This window comes from Triticum aestivum, chromosome 6A, assembly GCF_018294505.1.
Source record: "Triticum aestivum cultivar Chinese Spring chromosome 6A, IWGSC CS RefSeq v2.1, whole genome shotgun sequence".
In the NCBI taxonomy this organism is placed as follows: Eukaryota; Viridiplantae; Streptophyta; class Magnoliopsida; order Poales; family Poaceae; genus Triticum; species Triticum aestivum.
The window spans coordinates 561,397,026-561,412,490 of NC_057809.1; the positions used below are offsets into that span (position 1 = coordinate 561,397,026).

Consider the following 15,465-nt stretch of genomic DNA (forward strand, 5'->3'; position numbering starts at 1 on the left):
TTTGGACGCTTCCTTTGGATATTTTTTTCGCACGCGTTTTCGGCTTTTTAAATGTTTTTTTTGTTTTTTTCGACGTTTTGGTTTTCCCCTGGTCTTACTTAGCTTTTCGGTCGAAAAGAAAATTGCGCGAAAAAACGCATTTTTTTCTTTTACGAAAGTCACTGTTTTTTTTCCGCGAGAGTCTCGGCCGCGCCTTTCGGAAACGAAAAAAAAAACATGTTTTCTACTTTTTTTTCTTTCTCAAGAGTCACAGTTTTGTTTCCGCGAGAGGCACGGTTGTGCTCTCACGAGAGTCACAGCCGTGCCTCTCAGAAAGGGAAAAACAAAATGCGTTTTCTGTTTTGTTTTCTTTCGCGAGAGTCACGGTTTTGCTTCCACGAGAGGCACGGTTGTGCTTTCGCGAGAGTCACGTCTGTGCCTCTCAAAAAGGGAAAAATGCGTTTTCTGTTTTTTTTCTTTTGCGAGAGTTACAGTTTTGTTTCTGCAATAGGCACGGTTGTGCTTTCGCGAGAGTCACGGGCATGCCTCTTTTGGAAAGGGAAAAAAATCGTGCTCCCGGTTCGGTTTTTTCGCCCGGTTTTTTTCATCCGGTTTTTTTGTGAAAAAAAGTTTGTCAAAACCTATCAACATGGAATCTAGTTTTGAAGATCTCGACGCGAGAAATCCAATGGTGAAAACGGTTTGAGATTTGGACGCACGGTTTAAAAGATAAAATGTTTTGAATAAACGGATCTACGAAAAAAAAGAAAAACTCTCAGGTTGCGACAAGTGGCGCGTTGCATGTGCGTCACTTGTCATGACCTGGGAAAGTGGAGTATTCTTTGCAATGAGTACTCCTTAATTAGTGATTGATCCCTGTGTGCTCCCCTTTTCTTCTCTATTTTTTGAAGTGTGCCCTAATTGGCCGGTCCGTTGCTGTAAATGCTTAAGGCGAGAGTTTCTTCCATCGCGCCGCGCAATTTATTCTGCATCTGGATCATTCTTCAAACAACCATTAGCTCGAGCTCTCCTGGGCCGTCCACCAAAAGGCCCAATTCAGCCCGATATGTACATCTCTGTCTACCCTCTTTTTGTAGTTGGTATCTCGGCCTATTTTTTTTCTACACAGCTGGAGTGTTCCTGGCCCGTCCACCAAACAGCCCAATTCGGCCCTGTGTGGATGATGGATATGCCGTTCCGTTGCAAAAAAAAGAAGTTGCCACTGTAGGCGGGATTTTTGCGTGCACTGAGCAACGACACCTTTTTTTGGAGTGCCATCTTGATAACTGTTGTAAAAAAAGGCAGGAGCTTCAAAATCTTAGGATACAATCGAACGAGTATTGCTGGCTTGTTGCGAGCATGCTACACCATCAAAATGGTATATACCCAAAATGCTCTCAAGCCTCAACCACAAGCCAGTGCGCAAGGCCGTGGAATCCTTGGCATTTCTGGGCCGGCAAGAGAGACAACAAGCAAACACTCGTATCCATCAGTGCTAAACTTGGAGCTGTACGGTGAGCTACTGAGCTTTAGGGCCTGTTTGGTTTGCAGCTTAAGCTTGCCACGCCTAACTTTAATCGTGCCACAATAGTTTAGGCATGTGTTTGGTTTATTGTCATACTTATGACTTGCCATATTTTTCTAGCCACTTGGTCCACATGTCATAGCCTTAACTTTTTACCAAATTTTACCACATCTGTGGTGGTCATTTTGTGAGACTGGTTGTAATGCATAGTATCATATATTAGTATCATGTACTATTTTATTTATTGTCATGCATGACACAAAATAGCATAGCATTTATTATGATACGGTATCATGATATGATACTCCATCATCTCTTTCTTCATTTAATGTTATGACACCTCATCAAAATTGTTTACTTGGCGTGCATGATACTAACTACTACCTCTCTCTCAGTTTACAGGGCGTGCGTGTATCCCTAGATTATCAATTTAACCAACCTAACACAAGTCATATATCACAAAAAACTATCATTACGACCAGCCTGAGCCACACTTTGCCTCTAGAGGCTACGGCTACAAGTAGAGGTAGTAGTAGTGTCCGGTGAGCTTTATTGCTTTGCCAAAGCCGGCCCATGCCCATTGACTGCTTCTGGCCAACTCCAGCAGGCAATAATTATCGGCCGCAATAATAAACCGCTTAAATCACACGGCGCCCGAGGCGTCACTCCCACGCTCGTCCCCGCCATCCCACTCGCATCGCGTCGCGTGCGTGTCCCCCCAGCATCCGCGATCCCGGCGCGCCTGCCCGAACACCCACCACCACGTCACCCCATCGAACTCCCCGTCCCCATCCACATCCAAACCACCGGACACGCGTCGCCACACAGCCGCGCGCACACCGCAGACTTCCATCGACCCGCGCAGAGGATCCCCCGGCCTCATCGGAACCTTCGCCGACATGTGGGGCGCCGTCACGGAGGGCCCACGCGTCATCGGGCCGTCGCGCTCCGCTTGCTTCCCTCGCGGGGCAAGGAGCCGAGACGAGACGACGGGTCCCACGTGTCGGCGTGCCACGCGGTTCGCGAGAGCTCGCGCCATCGGCATCGCACCTGAGCCGGGGCGCACCCGCCCAGGCACCGCGGGCCCACGCGTCACCGAGACGATATCTTCCGAACCGTCGCGCCCCCACATGGCCAGAGTCGGTTTCGCCCAGAGGGGAGGGGAGAGGGAGGGGAGGCTCACGCCAGAAGATACCCCGCCGCGCCGCGTGCGTCGTCGGATGGTTGCCTAGCTGCCCCGCCGCGCCGCGCCGCGATCCACCGCCGGCCGCCGGCGGAGCGCGCCTACTTCCGGTGCTATTTAAGGAGGAGGAGGCCGTTGGCGATTCGTGTCGCGTAGGAGGGGAGGGCGGGGGGGAGGCGACAGGGTAGGCGGCGTCTTTAGAGACTCTGGGGAGCTGCCATTAACGCTGGCCTGGCCGCCTCCGCATGCGGACAAGCGCGGCCACGTCGTCGCCACGGGATGGCGGCTCCGGGGCTCTGACCCCCGCCCAGGTATTTCAAGGGGACAGAGCTCTCCCTCCCCCCGATTCTGCTCGATTCGATGCCTCCACTCCGGGCCGCCTGCCCTCTGACTCTGATCTGCCTTCTGATGTGGGAATTCTGGCGCGCTCTCGCGTGCGCGCTGCAGGGCGACATGGGGAGCGGCGGCGCCAGGCGGCATTTCTTCCCGCTCACCAGCTTGCAAATCGGGTACGCCTCGTCTTTCATTCTCAGGGGATTGGATGTTTATTCGGGGGGATTGCTCGCGGAGCTTGTGATCTCGCGGTGGAAATTTCTTGCTCTCTTGTTGCTGGTTCGATGGACATGAGCATTCCGGTGGAATGGGGATTGATTTGAGCAAACTCCATCTGTTATTGTCTGTGTTCAGTAAAAAAAATGTAGTGGTCTTGTGCTGTACTGGAATAGATATGCTGCTGTTTCTGTGGGTAAAGGGAAAAATTCATTCAGTTACATTAGTGGGCACAGTTCACCTTTCGTTGCAACAGTTCCTAGCGGCAAGGAAGATGGCGAGAATCTCAAATTGGTAGCATTTGTTTGGCCTGCGGGGGTGAGAAAGTTCCAACATACAATTCTTAAGAAAAAGACAAGAAATATCCCAAAGTAGGAGTTGGGTAGCTGAATTGTCTGATGTTGATGTTTCATTCGCTACTGTCCTTCAGTCTAGCGTTTACTTTCTTATTGGACAGGGTAGAAAAAGAAAACAGTGATGATGTAGTCATGTAGAAAGGACACCGGTGCTGGGTAGTTTTGCTATATAAAGCAGTTGATGGACAAAGTTGCGTAGCAAAGTGAAGGTGTTAATACATAAGATTAATATTGCACTGGAGCTGTTCAATTGATCACCGTTGATCACCTTTCACCCTGACTGCATTCAGGGATGTGGCACACACTTATAGCAAAGTCAATCCGCAATACCTTTGATCTCTGCAACATCATTTAGGATTTTCCTTTAGGCTTCTTACTTGCTTGCACCTCCCTTTAGATTGATGACTGTACCCCTCTTGCGACATATTCTTCCTAGTTTGCACTTTTGGGCTAAACACATATCAGAGAGAAGAAAGGTTAAAGGCCCTGTTTGTTTCAGCTTCAGTTGATCACTTGTGGATTCGCTTCACTGGCAAAGCTGAGCAGAATCAGCTTTGCCACTGAAGTACACCTGGACGTGCTTCAGGCAATTGCACTAAAAATGGTCTGAATCCAGATTAAGCTTCACTAGCAAAGCTGATTCCAAATAGCTGTTTGTTTCAGCTTCAGATTTTTCCTACGAGAATCTGCTGCCTAAAGCTGAAACAAACAGGGCCTAAATCTTGGCTTCTTTTTATTCATGTGATTTCCAAAACACATGAATAGGCAAAATGCAGGAATTGGATGCCATGGCATGCTGAAATCCTTTAGGTTTTTGCTATTTTAAAATATGCAGAGGTGTAGGGTGTTCATAGGTTATGCAACTTACAAGCTATTCTTTCTTCTACTTTTTCCACACAGTATCTGTTATCCTGACGATAATGCATTAGTAAATTTCCATTTCCATTTGCAGTACTCTTCATTAGTCAGGCATGCTGGAACAACGGTTGCTTTTTTCCATATGCAGGGATTTACAGTCATATCTTGCAGAGCTCACTATATTTTTGTGCCCCGATACCAAGAAGTTCCTTATATTCCTTGACAACCGTCCATGGTTGCTAGATCAGAATACAAAACCTGCTCACCTGTGGCAATTGATGGTTACCAAGGTCCACTTTACTCTCTTATGCACCAGTCCCTCTGTAATTGATATTATAACAATATATATACTCATAAACTCACATAATTGCTCCTGTGATAACTCTTGCTTACTGTTGCTATTTTGTGCTCCAGTCAAGATTTTCTCCTTTCGCGAACACTAGAACTAGGAGAAAGAGAGATGAAGGTGGACATAAGCTTGTATTTTCAGAATTCCCAACATCTGCTCCACGTGTGTGGAATCAATCATCCAGATGGTATACTCTGATTGATGATACCATGCGGAAAAAGAAGCTTCAAGTAAATAAATTGAAGGATTCTCGCCTGCTGAATAGGGAGCTGCATCGGACATTATATGGTTTTATTATTTTTGAGGTAGACTGGGCTGATGTGCGTGGCATTAATTATTTGAATGAGCTTCAGGTATTGCTGTTTAATGTTGATAGTTTACAATGAATATCATATTGACGGCTTTAAACGGATAGCCCATGCTTACTTCCCTTCACGCTGTTGTAGACTGATACATCAATGGTGGTCGAAGCTAAAATAATGAAGAGATGGGAATTCGATAGTGTCAATCAAGCTTCATCTTTAATCACTTCTTGGTTCTCAGGGAATTACTCAGAGTGTCAGCTCTTACAAGATTATTTAAATAGCATCTCTCCTAAAGGTAAAAGTCTGAACTTCTGAGATTTGTTATTCTCGCCTGCTGGTACAATCTGCTTATATATGCTTGCTGTTACAGGTGATGTTTTTTATGATGCCCTAGATGACTTAACACCTGAATTATGGGACACTGAGAGTGTAAAGAGCGACGGTGATGATTCTGGAGATTGTGTTAGGGTGTCGTCAAGTTCCACAAGCTCATCATACACCCCACCACCTTGCTCTGGACCTTACAAGAGAAGAAGGATAACAAGATCTGATGCTGGAAGTGATATGTCTGAGGAACCATACTCAGAATTTGTGACCTCACCAAGATATTCATCATATTCATCTTCATCATGTTACAGTGATAATGACAGTGGCAAGCCACTGGTGGAGCCTAACACATACAAGGATGTGCTGATCTTGTTCCGATTCAATGATCATGATCTGCCGTTCAGACTAAAGGAAGTTATACTGTCTGATGTGAGGCTCTTAACATTACTTGAGTATGGTCTTCCTTCATGGGTCATTTTTCTTCAGTCATATCCAGTGTTCTGCAAGATATATCGCCCATGGATGTGTCCTCTAGTCAGAGCACTATACGTCTTGATGTCATTGATTACTGTTCTTATAGGATTTTATGACCTCTACAAGAATGTACCAATGTTGAAGGCAACTGCCTCTAGATTATTTGGCCCTTTGTTTGATTGGATAGAGACATGGGAAATGATCTCAAGGCTTAAGTATCTCGGAACCATGCTTTTTCTGAACAATTTCCAACAGGCTTTTACATGGTCTCTTAAGATTGTACGTGCTACTAAGTCTGTTCTTAGTGTATTGACAAAGCCAATTATGGGGCCACTGTTGGAGGTTCTTGAATTTACCCTGCCACTATGGAACCTTTGTGCTGAAACAGTTGAATATCTCAGTTCAGCTGCAATGGTAGCGATGGAAACATCATTCAGTGCGGTTATCAGTACAGTGCAGATGATCATGTGGCCATTTTGGTTTATCTTCAGTACGATGTTTAATATAGGTATTGTTACTGTAATCTCCAAAATGATCTGTTTCTTTTTCCGTTTGTGTTTTTATTCTGATGACTTGCTAATAATTTATTTACTGCAGCCAATTCAATCTTGTACCCTGTAATTTGGTTCGTCGGAGAGATACTAGCTGCACCTTTCCGACTTGTCGTTGCGCTAGCAAGTTTTGTAGCAGACTTCTTTGATGATATTGTTGATGTTTTAAGGCAGACCTGGTCAACATTAAGTTCGTTATATCAAGTTGGTTCTGCATCCAGAGCACCTGCGCTTACATCTGAAACTTCCATTTGGGGATCACTCTGGAAAGATCTTCTGTACCAGGTAACATAAGTTTGTTTGCACGCCTAGTGATTGTTTTTCAAGTATATTATGCAACTTACATTGGCTCTTGTTGTAGATTTTCCGTGCAGTCCGGAGCATTTTGTACGGTTTTGTTGCCTTCTTTTCAACATGCAATAGGCATCGGCTCAGGTAATTTTCCCTTTTACTTGTATGCAGAGGTAGTATTTGCAAATCTGACAAACAATAAGTCAAAAATCTGAATGATGATTGATGAGAACACCCATGCTTTTCTGAGTTCATACTTTTCCTTCAAACTGGCTTGTTTGGCGTGTCTGGACAATGGAAATTTTAAAATTGTGTAGTGTAGCTCACATTATGCCCCCATGTATTATGAACTAATTGTGACTACATGCTGCAGCATATACAACCACATAGAAGTTCTTCTCCGGCGCCTGTCCCGCGCCTTAAATGGCACGCGACATACCTCCTCTTGTGAAGGAGCTCAGAAGTATACTAGTCAAGATCATCCTGTAAGTACTAGCATTTTATACTTACGGTTGATGTTTGTGTTCATTCAATGGTGTTTCTGAACTTCAGAAATGAAATACCCCCTCTGTATCAAAATGTTAGATGTTTTTTGACAGTCAAAAAACATCTTGTATTTTGATATGGAGGGAAGGAACAACCCTGGGAACTTGTTCTGAAAAAGAAAACCCTGAGAACTGGCATTATTCATTTTGTTGTTATACTCCTGGACATTTGAATGCATAGTTCATTCCAAAACAGCCAATCTACCATAGACGTATCTTATACTGTTTTCTATCGAGTGTTATATATACGTCGTAGCTATGCAAGCAAGTTAACTGTTTTAACTGTATTGTGGTGATTCAGTAAAAAAAGAACATTTTTGGAAGAACCAATAGTGTAGTTGCTCTATTTTCACTATATATGTACAGATGTACTGTGACTTGGATCACTATGTTCTTGTTTATTTGGCGTCCACATTCCTCGTTAAAATTGACGAGGAAACATGTACTGAATTTGCTGTCCCATGTTTGTTTGTGCAGCAAAGGAAAACCAAGACGAGATGATTGTGGAGTTACCGGATTGACATACCAAGTAATTAGCTAATTCAGAGAAACTTTAAAAGGTTGAGACGAGATAACAGTGGACCTCCACAAGGAATCATGTGTACAGGTCTCATACAGCTTCTAATGTTTCATCAATGAACCCTAATCGTAATCGGTGTATCCCCTCTGTACAGATAGAGGCAGAGGGCAACAACCAGCGAAGCAAAAGCGGTACAACTGTAAATGTACATTAGTCGGAATCTGTTGTTTGTTTGTCCATTGTAGTGTAATGTCATGTAATATATATTAGTAGGTTGTACAGTAGAGTAGGTTTGTGCATATGCTTCGGCTACTGAACAAGAATTTTGTAAGTATATGAGAGAGTTCGTTACCTTTTTTCAGTGTTAGTGTTATTAAAAGTTTTCCCGTCTCAGGTGCCTAGGGTGTGTTTGGTTTACAGCCCAGAGATGGGCCAAAACAAAAGGAGGTCGGAGCTTGGACTCCTTTTACTTTTTTAAGACTCAAATGCTTGGCTCCCGCCAACGCCCAAAGATGGGCTTCATGTTTGATTTTGCTGACGACAATGGAGGTCAGAGCAGCAGTGTTGCGAAAAATTCTTGCGTTGCGGTCCTTTTAGATTTTCCATGAGACAAGCATCATAACTGAAGCAATGGCCTTCCTGTTTTGACCTCCATCACTCATCGTCTTATGCCAGCATGCTAGAACTGAATCTTCATGCCTCCACAACATTGGGAGTGGTCTTGAATGCCTAGCTAGGCGGTGATCTCGTTCCAAACTCAGGCAGAAAATCTACGTTGGAAAAGAAGGTGGGCAGCAGACTCCTGCACCTGCTTGCAAAGTGGGCAAAGGCCACAGTTAGGCCATCTCGGCAATGAAGAATTAACGAGGCAAAGAATTGATGTTGTAGCGCACTGATACATTGCACACATCAACATTTCTGCAACACATGCTTTTGTTCCTCTTCCGGCTTCCGCATTCCAAAGAATCTCGCAGAGCAGGATGTTTCCAACCGGGGAAAAATGATTAGCTTGATGATCAACTTTTGAATTCCCTCTCGCTGCAGATCCCATCTATTCTTTCCTCTCCGGTGTCCGGTACTCCTGCTGCGTAATCTGCACATGGATCTAAGGTGGCGTTGCATCACGATCACAGGCAGCCGGGCATATGCATATGCATGTGGGGTTGGTAGATTAGATAGGTACACGGATCCACGCGTGCAAACAGCGCAAGGTCCAGGCATCATGGTTCCAAGTTTTAGCATGGCGAAACAATCACCGATACAGAAGTTCAGTGAACCCATACGCAGCTGTTAGAAACCGACGGATACGCCGTGTGAAAATCTCTTGCGCTGCCGATTTTTTCGTGTATGTACGAGTCGGCAGATGTGACATGCCCTCGTCTGAATCTGTTTGCTCGATGGCGCGCCGTGATCCAAGGCCCTGCTGAATATGCCCAAAGGTCCAAGTGGACCTACCCATGAGTGAGTGAGTGAACCTCCTTTTCCTTTGTCCAAGCACCACGAGCGAGCTAGAGCTCACTGGCACGGTGGCGCCACTGTACGAGTAAGTGTGGACTTAACTGAATAAAGGTCGGGCTCACATGATCACGCGCTCCCGTGTCTTGGATCTTCGCTGTTGTCGTCGCACTAGCAGCGCTGCGAGTACTCACGTAGTCCAAGCACAAATCGCCGATCACCAACCCCGGGTGGTCCAAGCAGGGGTGATGTCTTCCTGACGCTCATCTCATCGGTTGGCCCTCCCCCCTGTAAAAAATCATGCATGCAGACGAGACACGAGAGAGTGAACCCCTCTTCAGTCGCCTCACACCGACAGAAATGCCTCTGGAGGAGGACCAAACCGGGCCGGCCTCGAGTCCTCCAGATCCACATGTGGCATGTGGAGCGACGGTGATGTGTCGCGATGAAGTGCATGCGACTGACATGCATGCGCAGGCAGGAGTAGTAGAACTGAGACTTGTTTTTTGGCAGGTCGTACGTAGAACTGAATCGATTAGCCGTCGTCTAGACGTCGCCAGATCCACGCCGTACACGTACATTACAAGCCCCGCGACATATTATTACGGGGGGGTCGGGGAAGAAGCTACATTGACACCCTGGCTCGCCGCTCGCCTCGCCACATGGCTGAATCCTGAATGAATGAAGCCGCCAGAGATCACGCAGCGGTAAAAAGCAGCACGCAGATCCAAACCAGCGGCATCTCACCGTCACCGGCAAAGGACGAACGTGACCGTACGAAGTATGAACGGTGCGCTCGCCGGAGTCCAGAGTTGGCTGTACTTGCCGCCACTTGGGCGCCGGCGGCGTGGCTAGTAGTGCCCGGTGAGCTGCAAACGGACGACGATCCTGGTTGTCCCTGCTCTCCGCCCCACTATCCTCTCCCCCTCTCCGCCGGCATTTGCCGGACCGGTGAATCGCCCTCGCCTGTCCCCCCACCACGCTGGTGCCAGCCATGGCTACACTTCCCACACTACTGTGGTACGACCCATTTGTGCCCAGCTGGTTCACTCCGTCTGCCACTGCAGGACTGCACTAGACCAGAACACAGCTTGTTCCGAGCCGTGACAATCCCGTAATTTGTTTCCACCGAGCTGCATCACCTACCCCGACCTACGCCGGCGGGCCGTCCGTCGCTATGATGAGCCGCTCTAGACGGGTCGACCGGTCGATCGCGGCCGGCCTCACCTAAAAGGCGTCCTCGCTTTACCTGCAACGAACGCACACCCCGCGCCCATGCCCATGTATCCCTGTCCTCGCCGCCTACTCCTGAGTTGTAAAAACTGTACCCCTACCGCCAATAAGTAACCGGAGCTCAACACACGGAAAAGCTCCTCTTTTTGCCCATCATTTCCCCTTTTTGATTGGCTATTATCTGGAGATAGTTAATCGGCTGCCTGCCCATGCATGCATCAATGGATCCCGTCCACGGCGGTTTACGTGCGTGCGTGCTGCGAGCCAACGGCACCAGACCGGGCTCGCTGGATCACTGCGGCGCCCGTGCAAGTGCATGCACTGCTCCATCTTCAAGCGCGACGGGAAGCCACAACCCTGACCAAAAGATCATTCATGTGTTGCTTTGCTTGCCGCTTGGCCATGGCAGCTACGAAATTCACATGAGGCCGCAGAAGGCCGCCGGTGTCATGAGACGGGCAGCCGCCGCGCGTATGGCTGGACTCGACTGACCGGTGAATGAAAAATAACCACGTCGGCCCATTGAAAATGCATCGCTGCCAGCTACGCTCTGCGGCAGGTAAACACGCTCCAAACTACAAGTCCCACGTGTACGTGTACGTGTACGTGTGACACCACAAGATTAACCGTATCTTGTTGCTGCTGACAGCAGTACACGGCACTTTCTCAAAAAAGGCCAAGGAGAGCGGGGCAGAAGAAGCGAACATAGAGCCGTTGAGACGAGCAATTAATCCGCACTAACCACACGCCATCAACGCCCCATCCATAAAACCCACTAACCACACGACGGGCCCAGCGCTCAGGCACCAACGGTCGCCGAGGGCGGGACCCATGCACCCGGCCACAGTCGACCGTCGACACCCCGCCGGCGCCAGCACACCAGCCACTCCCGGCCACAGCCAATCCTGGCAAGCCACGTAACCCCACGGACCGGTTTCACCGCGTCGTGCGTCACCGCCGTCCCCGCATACCCGCCACCTCCCACCCAGCCCGCGGGCCCCGCCTTTTCCCCCGCCATAAATCCCACTCCCCGCCCTTTCCCTCGCTCCCCACACACTCTCCACCACCTCGCCCCCCCGGCCGTGACGAACTCTGCCTCGTCGCCGCCGCCGCACGCAGCAGAGCATGGCTCCCCCCGGCGGCCGCCTCCTCGCCGCGGCATTGTGCCTGCTCCTCCTCGCCGCCGCAGGTAACCACCGTGCCGACCATGAAAGCTCTACTTGGTCGACAATGCTGGTGTGATTTGCTTTGCTTACTGACGGTGAATGCATGTGTTTGGTTGCAGACGCGGGCACCGTGGGCGTGAACTGGGGGCGGGTGGCGAACGACCTGCCCAGCCCGGCGGCGGTGGTGCAGCTGCTCAAGCAGCACGGCATCGCGCAGGTCAAGCTCTACGACACGGAGCCCGCCGTGCTGCGCGCGCTCGCCGGCAGCGGCATCAAGGTGGTCGTCGCGCTGCCCAACGAGCAGCTCGCGGCCGCCGCCAGGCGCCCCTCGTACGCGCTCGCCTGGGTGCGCCGCAACGTCGCCGCCTACTACCCGGCCACGCAGATCCAGGGCATCGCCGTCGGCAACGAGGTGTTCGCCACGGCCGCCAACGTCACGGCGCAGCTCGTACCGGCCATGATCAACGTGCACGCGGCCTTGGCCAGGCTCAACATGGACAAGGCCGTCAAGGTGTCGTCCCCCGTCGCGCTCTCCGCGCTCGCCAACTCGTACCCGCCCTCCGCCGGCGTGTTCAAGGAAGAGCTCGCGCAGTCGGTGATGAAGCCCATGCTCGACTTCCTGGCGCGGACCGGCTCCGACCTCATGGTCAACTGCTACCCGTTCTTCGCCTACGCGGACAATGCCGGCGTCATCTCGCTCGACTACGCGCTCTTCCGCCCCAACGCCGGCGAGCTCGACTCCGGGAGCGGCCTCAAGTACTACAGCCTCCTGGACGCGCAGCTGGACGCCGTGTTCGCGGCCGTGGGCAGGCTGGGCAGCTACAACGGCGTGCACGTGGTGGTGTCGGAGACGGGGTGGCCGTCCAAGGGCGACGCCAAGGAGGTCGGCGCCGGCGCGGCCAACGCCGCGGCGTACAACGGGAACCTGGTCCGGCGCGTGCTGTCCAGGAACGCCGGCACCCCGCGCCGCCCCGACGCGGACGTGGACGTGTACCTCTTCGCGCTCTTCAACGAGAACCAGAAGCCCGGGCCGACCTCGGAGCGGAACTACGGCGTGTTCTACCCGAACCAGCAGAAGGTGTACGACGTGGAGTTCGTCCTCGGCGCCGGCGGCGGCTCCGTGGGCGGCGCCGGCGGCCTTGGGTGGCAGGACAACGGCGGCGGCAATGCGCCTCCCGTGAGCGGGGCGGGAGGGGGGGTGGTGAGGGCGGCGGCGACGCCGGGGTCGGCGTGGTGCGTGGCGAACGCGATGGCGGGCGAGGCGCGGCTGCAGGCGGCGCTGGACTACGCGTGCGGGCCGGGCGACGCGGACTGCAAGGGCATCCAGCCCGGCGCGGCGTGCTTCGAGCCCAACACCATGGTCGCCCACGCGTCCTACGCCTTCAACGACTACTACCAGCGCAAGGGCCGCTCCATCGGCACCTGCGACTTCGCCGGCGCCGCCTACGTCGTCAACCAAGCACCAAGTGAGTCCCCGTTCCCGCTTAATTTGCTCGTTTCTTGCCTGCAAAATCACTCGTAGGAGTACCGCTCGTGCAAATGTACCACGTCCATTACTTGCATTGCGAAGCAAAATGTACTCCCTTAATTTCAAAATATAGTGCGCCCACGCTTTCCAAGGTCTAATTTTAACCATAAATTTAACCAACAAGACCAACAGTGGCGGGAGAAAAAAAATATATAATTGAAAACTTTTTTTGAATACGAATTCACTAATATAATTTTTGCTTCTGCCACAATCGGTCTTTTAAATTTAAGGTTAAAGTTGAAGCACGGGATAGAGGAAGCACTACATTAGGCTAGTCATAGTGGGAGTAACTTAGCTGATAACATAGCATATTTCGAGAAAATTCTGCTTATGTGGCAAATAATTAATGAGAGATAGTAATATAAGGCTGGTCACAATGGGGAGGAACTTAGGAGTAACATCACACACTCCAATACAACTTTGCTTATGTGGCACATATTTAATGAAGAGAGAGGTGCTTGTGGTAACTAGCTAAGTTACCGGAACATCACACACTCCAAAAACAATGAGTCTATAACCTAATAATACATTGTTGCATGACACTACATAGATGTTCCTACCCACTATGAAGATACTAGTAACATAGTCTAGGAAATTGTGTATGTTACTAGCTTATGTTCTTGCCCATTGTGACCAGCCTAATATGTTACTGTAACATAACGCTTTTCAAGACAAGATGAGTCTACGAGCTAATAAATGAAGCCATCTATAATACTACTAGTATGTTATTTTGCATTATGAAAATAGTAACTTAAACTAATGTCATATGCATGACAGTAGTCTAAGTTACTTCCCACTATGACCAGCCTTATGGAATGGAGGAAGTAGATGCTAGTTGCTAGGTACCGTGAGTACCCCTAACCCGGGCAAAATGTAGGTCCTAGGTACTCCTAATCGGAGCAAAATGCTGGTGCTAGCAGCTGCTAGTGCTAATGCAGAGAATGGGTTATCACAAAAAAGTTAACAATTTATACTTTCTTTAGGGAAAATGTTTAGTAACAATTTTCTAGCAATAATTTGGTAGGAAAATCGGTGACAGTTTGTGTGGGAGCCACGGTACCTAAAGCGAGAAACATCCCCGTACCATAGGCGGCAATTTACAGAGAGATGGGGGGTAGGCAGGCACGGCTCAAATCATATCAAGCGAAAGTTGCTTTGCGTCCTTTTGTTTTGGCCCACACATGCACGCAGCCTTAATCACGACAAGGGAAGCTGCAGCTGTGCCTTCACGCTGCTGTGATTTGCGACCCAAATCTGCACATCATTCAAGCCCGCATTGGATTCGAGCTGCCGTTGGTCCGTCCGGCTGCCGTGCAGTTGCCAGTCAGGGTCTCAGAGTTTACGACCGTGGCGAGACGGCTGTCGGTCAGGTCCTGCCAGCCCAGGCATGGTGGCTCGCGGCTCGACGTGATACGACGCGTCCTGTGCTCTTTACTCCCGCCGTTGGAATGCGTGCCATGTCTGGACGGCCGGACGTCGGCATGCGGCGCACCACGACGAGTATGGCCGCCGCTTCCGGCTCCGGCTGCTCTGCTTCGTGTACCCCGCGCGCGCATTGTTTACTCCTCCTCGGTCCCGGTACAAGAATTTGGTCTCCATGTTCACATCGGACATCGGAGGAGGCACTAGCATTTCTATACTCCATTGTTTTTGAGCTGTGGATCTTCTTACTTATACTTGGTCTGAGATGTTTATTCCAATGTTTTTGCAGAGATGGGCAAGTGCGAGCTCCCCTCCACGGTCTGAGACAAGGCAACAGTGGCCAAAGGGAGAGGAGGTGGAAATATCTATGCACCGAAGGTCGGCCAAAGCGCAGGGAAAGAGGGGAGGAATGCTGGACATCTCTGCCCCTTTTCTTTGGTCTTTGCCCGCTGCAGGCGTACGTAGAACATTGGTGGTAGTGCTGTAGCCGGCCGGCTGTGCGCCTTTCTGCAGCCTTGGTTCATGGGGGATATCTTTGTTTAACCGCTAGTAGTCTCTGTAACTATGCTTTTACTGTAAGCTTGGATTACTTACTAGTAATATAGATTAATTCTAAGTATAATACTAGTAGCCTTTTGTGTCCCACTTGTCGTGTGCTGTCGCGGCTCTCGCGTGCTTGATCATTGCCTCGGAAGTCTGTCTACCGGAAATGCTGCTTGGCTTGGAAGCCAGTTTGGTTAGCAATCGAGTGTCAACTCATGATGGTGGCAGGCACGGCAGCTGCTCCCCACGATCAATGTCCGGAGTGCTGCTTGTTGCGTTTTGGTGGCCTGGTTAGGATTGTTTTTT

General features: G+C 49.8%; 2 protein-coding genes across 2 annotated transcripts; both read left to right on the forward strand.

Moving 5' to 3' along the window:
* The first annotated feature begins 2,645 nt into the window (after positions 1-2,645).
* On the forward strand, positions 2,646-8,173 carry LOC123128525 (uncharacterized). The gene is made up of 10 exons (XM_044548553.1): positions 2,646-2,998; positions 3,135-3,196; positions 4,599-4,740; positions 4,865-5,152; positions 5,246-5,399; positions 5,475-6,413; positions 6,503-6,741; positions 6,818-6,891; positions 7,121-7,232; positions 7,770-8,173. Exons 1-10 carry the CDS (start codon positions 2,933-2,935, stop codon positions 7,791-7,793), a joined length of 2,100 nt encoding a protein of 699 aa, XP_044404488.1. The 5' UTR covers positions 2,646-2,932; the 3' UTR covers positions 7,794-8,173.
* A 3,356-nt stretch (positions 8,174-11,529) lies between these two features.
* On the forward strand, positions 11,530-15,235 carry LOC123128526 (glucan endo-1,3-beta-glucosidase 12). The gene is made up of 3 exons (XM_044548554.1): positions 11,530-11,689; positions 11,786-13,132; positions 14,906-15,235. The coding sequence occupies exons 1-3, from the start codon at positions 11,626-11,628 to the stop codon at positions 14,938-14,940; spliced, it is 1,446 nt and encodes a 481-aa protein (XP_044404489.1). The 5' UTR covers positions 11,530-11,625; the 3' UTR covers positions 14,941-15,235.
* Positions 15,236-15,465: the final 230 nt, after the last annotated feature.

What these genes read in the sequence shown, in the direction of transcription:
- LOC123128526 (XM_044548554.1), top strand. Translation starts at nt 11,626, where the DNA reads ATGGCTCCCCCCGGCGGCCGCCTCCTCGCCGCGGCATTGTGCCTGCTC. An exon ending in GCTCCTCCTCGCCGCCGCAG is followed by an intron (nt 11,690 to 11,785) that starts GTAACCACCGTG and finishes GTTTGGTTGCAG; the next exon opens with ACGCGGGCACCGTGGGCGTG. An exon ending in CGTCGTCAACCAAGCACCAA is followed by an intron (nt 13,133 to 14,905) that starts GTGAGTCCCCGT and finishes ATGTTTTTGCAG; the next exon opens with AGATGGGCAAGTGCGAGCTC.
- LOC123128525 (XM_044548553.1), top strand. Translation starts at nt 2,933, where the DNA reads ATGCGGACAAGCGCGGCCACGTCGTCGCCACGGGATGGCGGCTCCGGG. An exon ending in GGGCTCTGACCCCCGCCCAG is followed by an intron (nt 2,999 to 3,134) that starts GTATTTCAAGGG and finishes TGCGCGCTGCAG; the next exon opens with GGCGACATGGGGAGCGGCGG. An exon ending in ATTATTTGAATGAGCTTCAG is followed by an intron (nt 5,153 to 5,245) that starts GTATTGCTGTTT and finishes ACGCTGTTGTAG; the next exon opens with ACTGATACATCAATGGTGGT.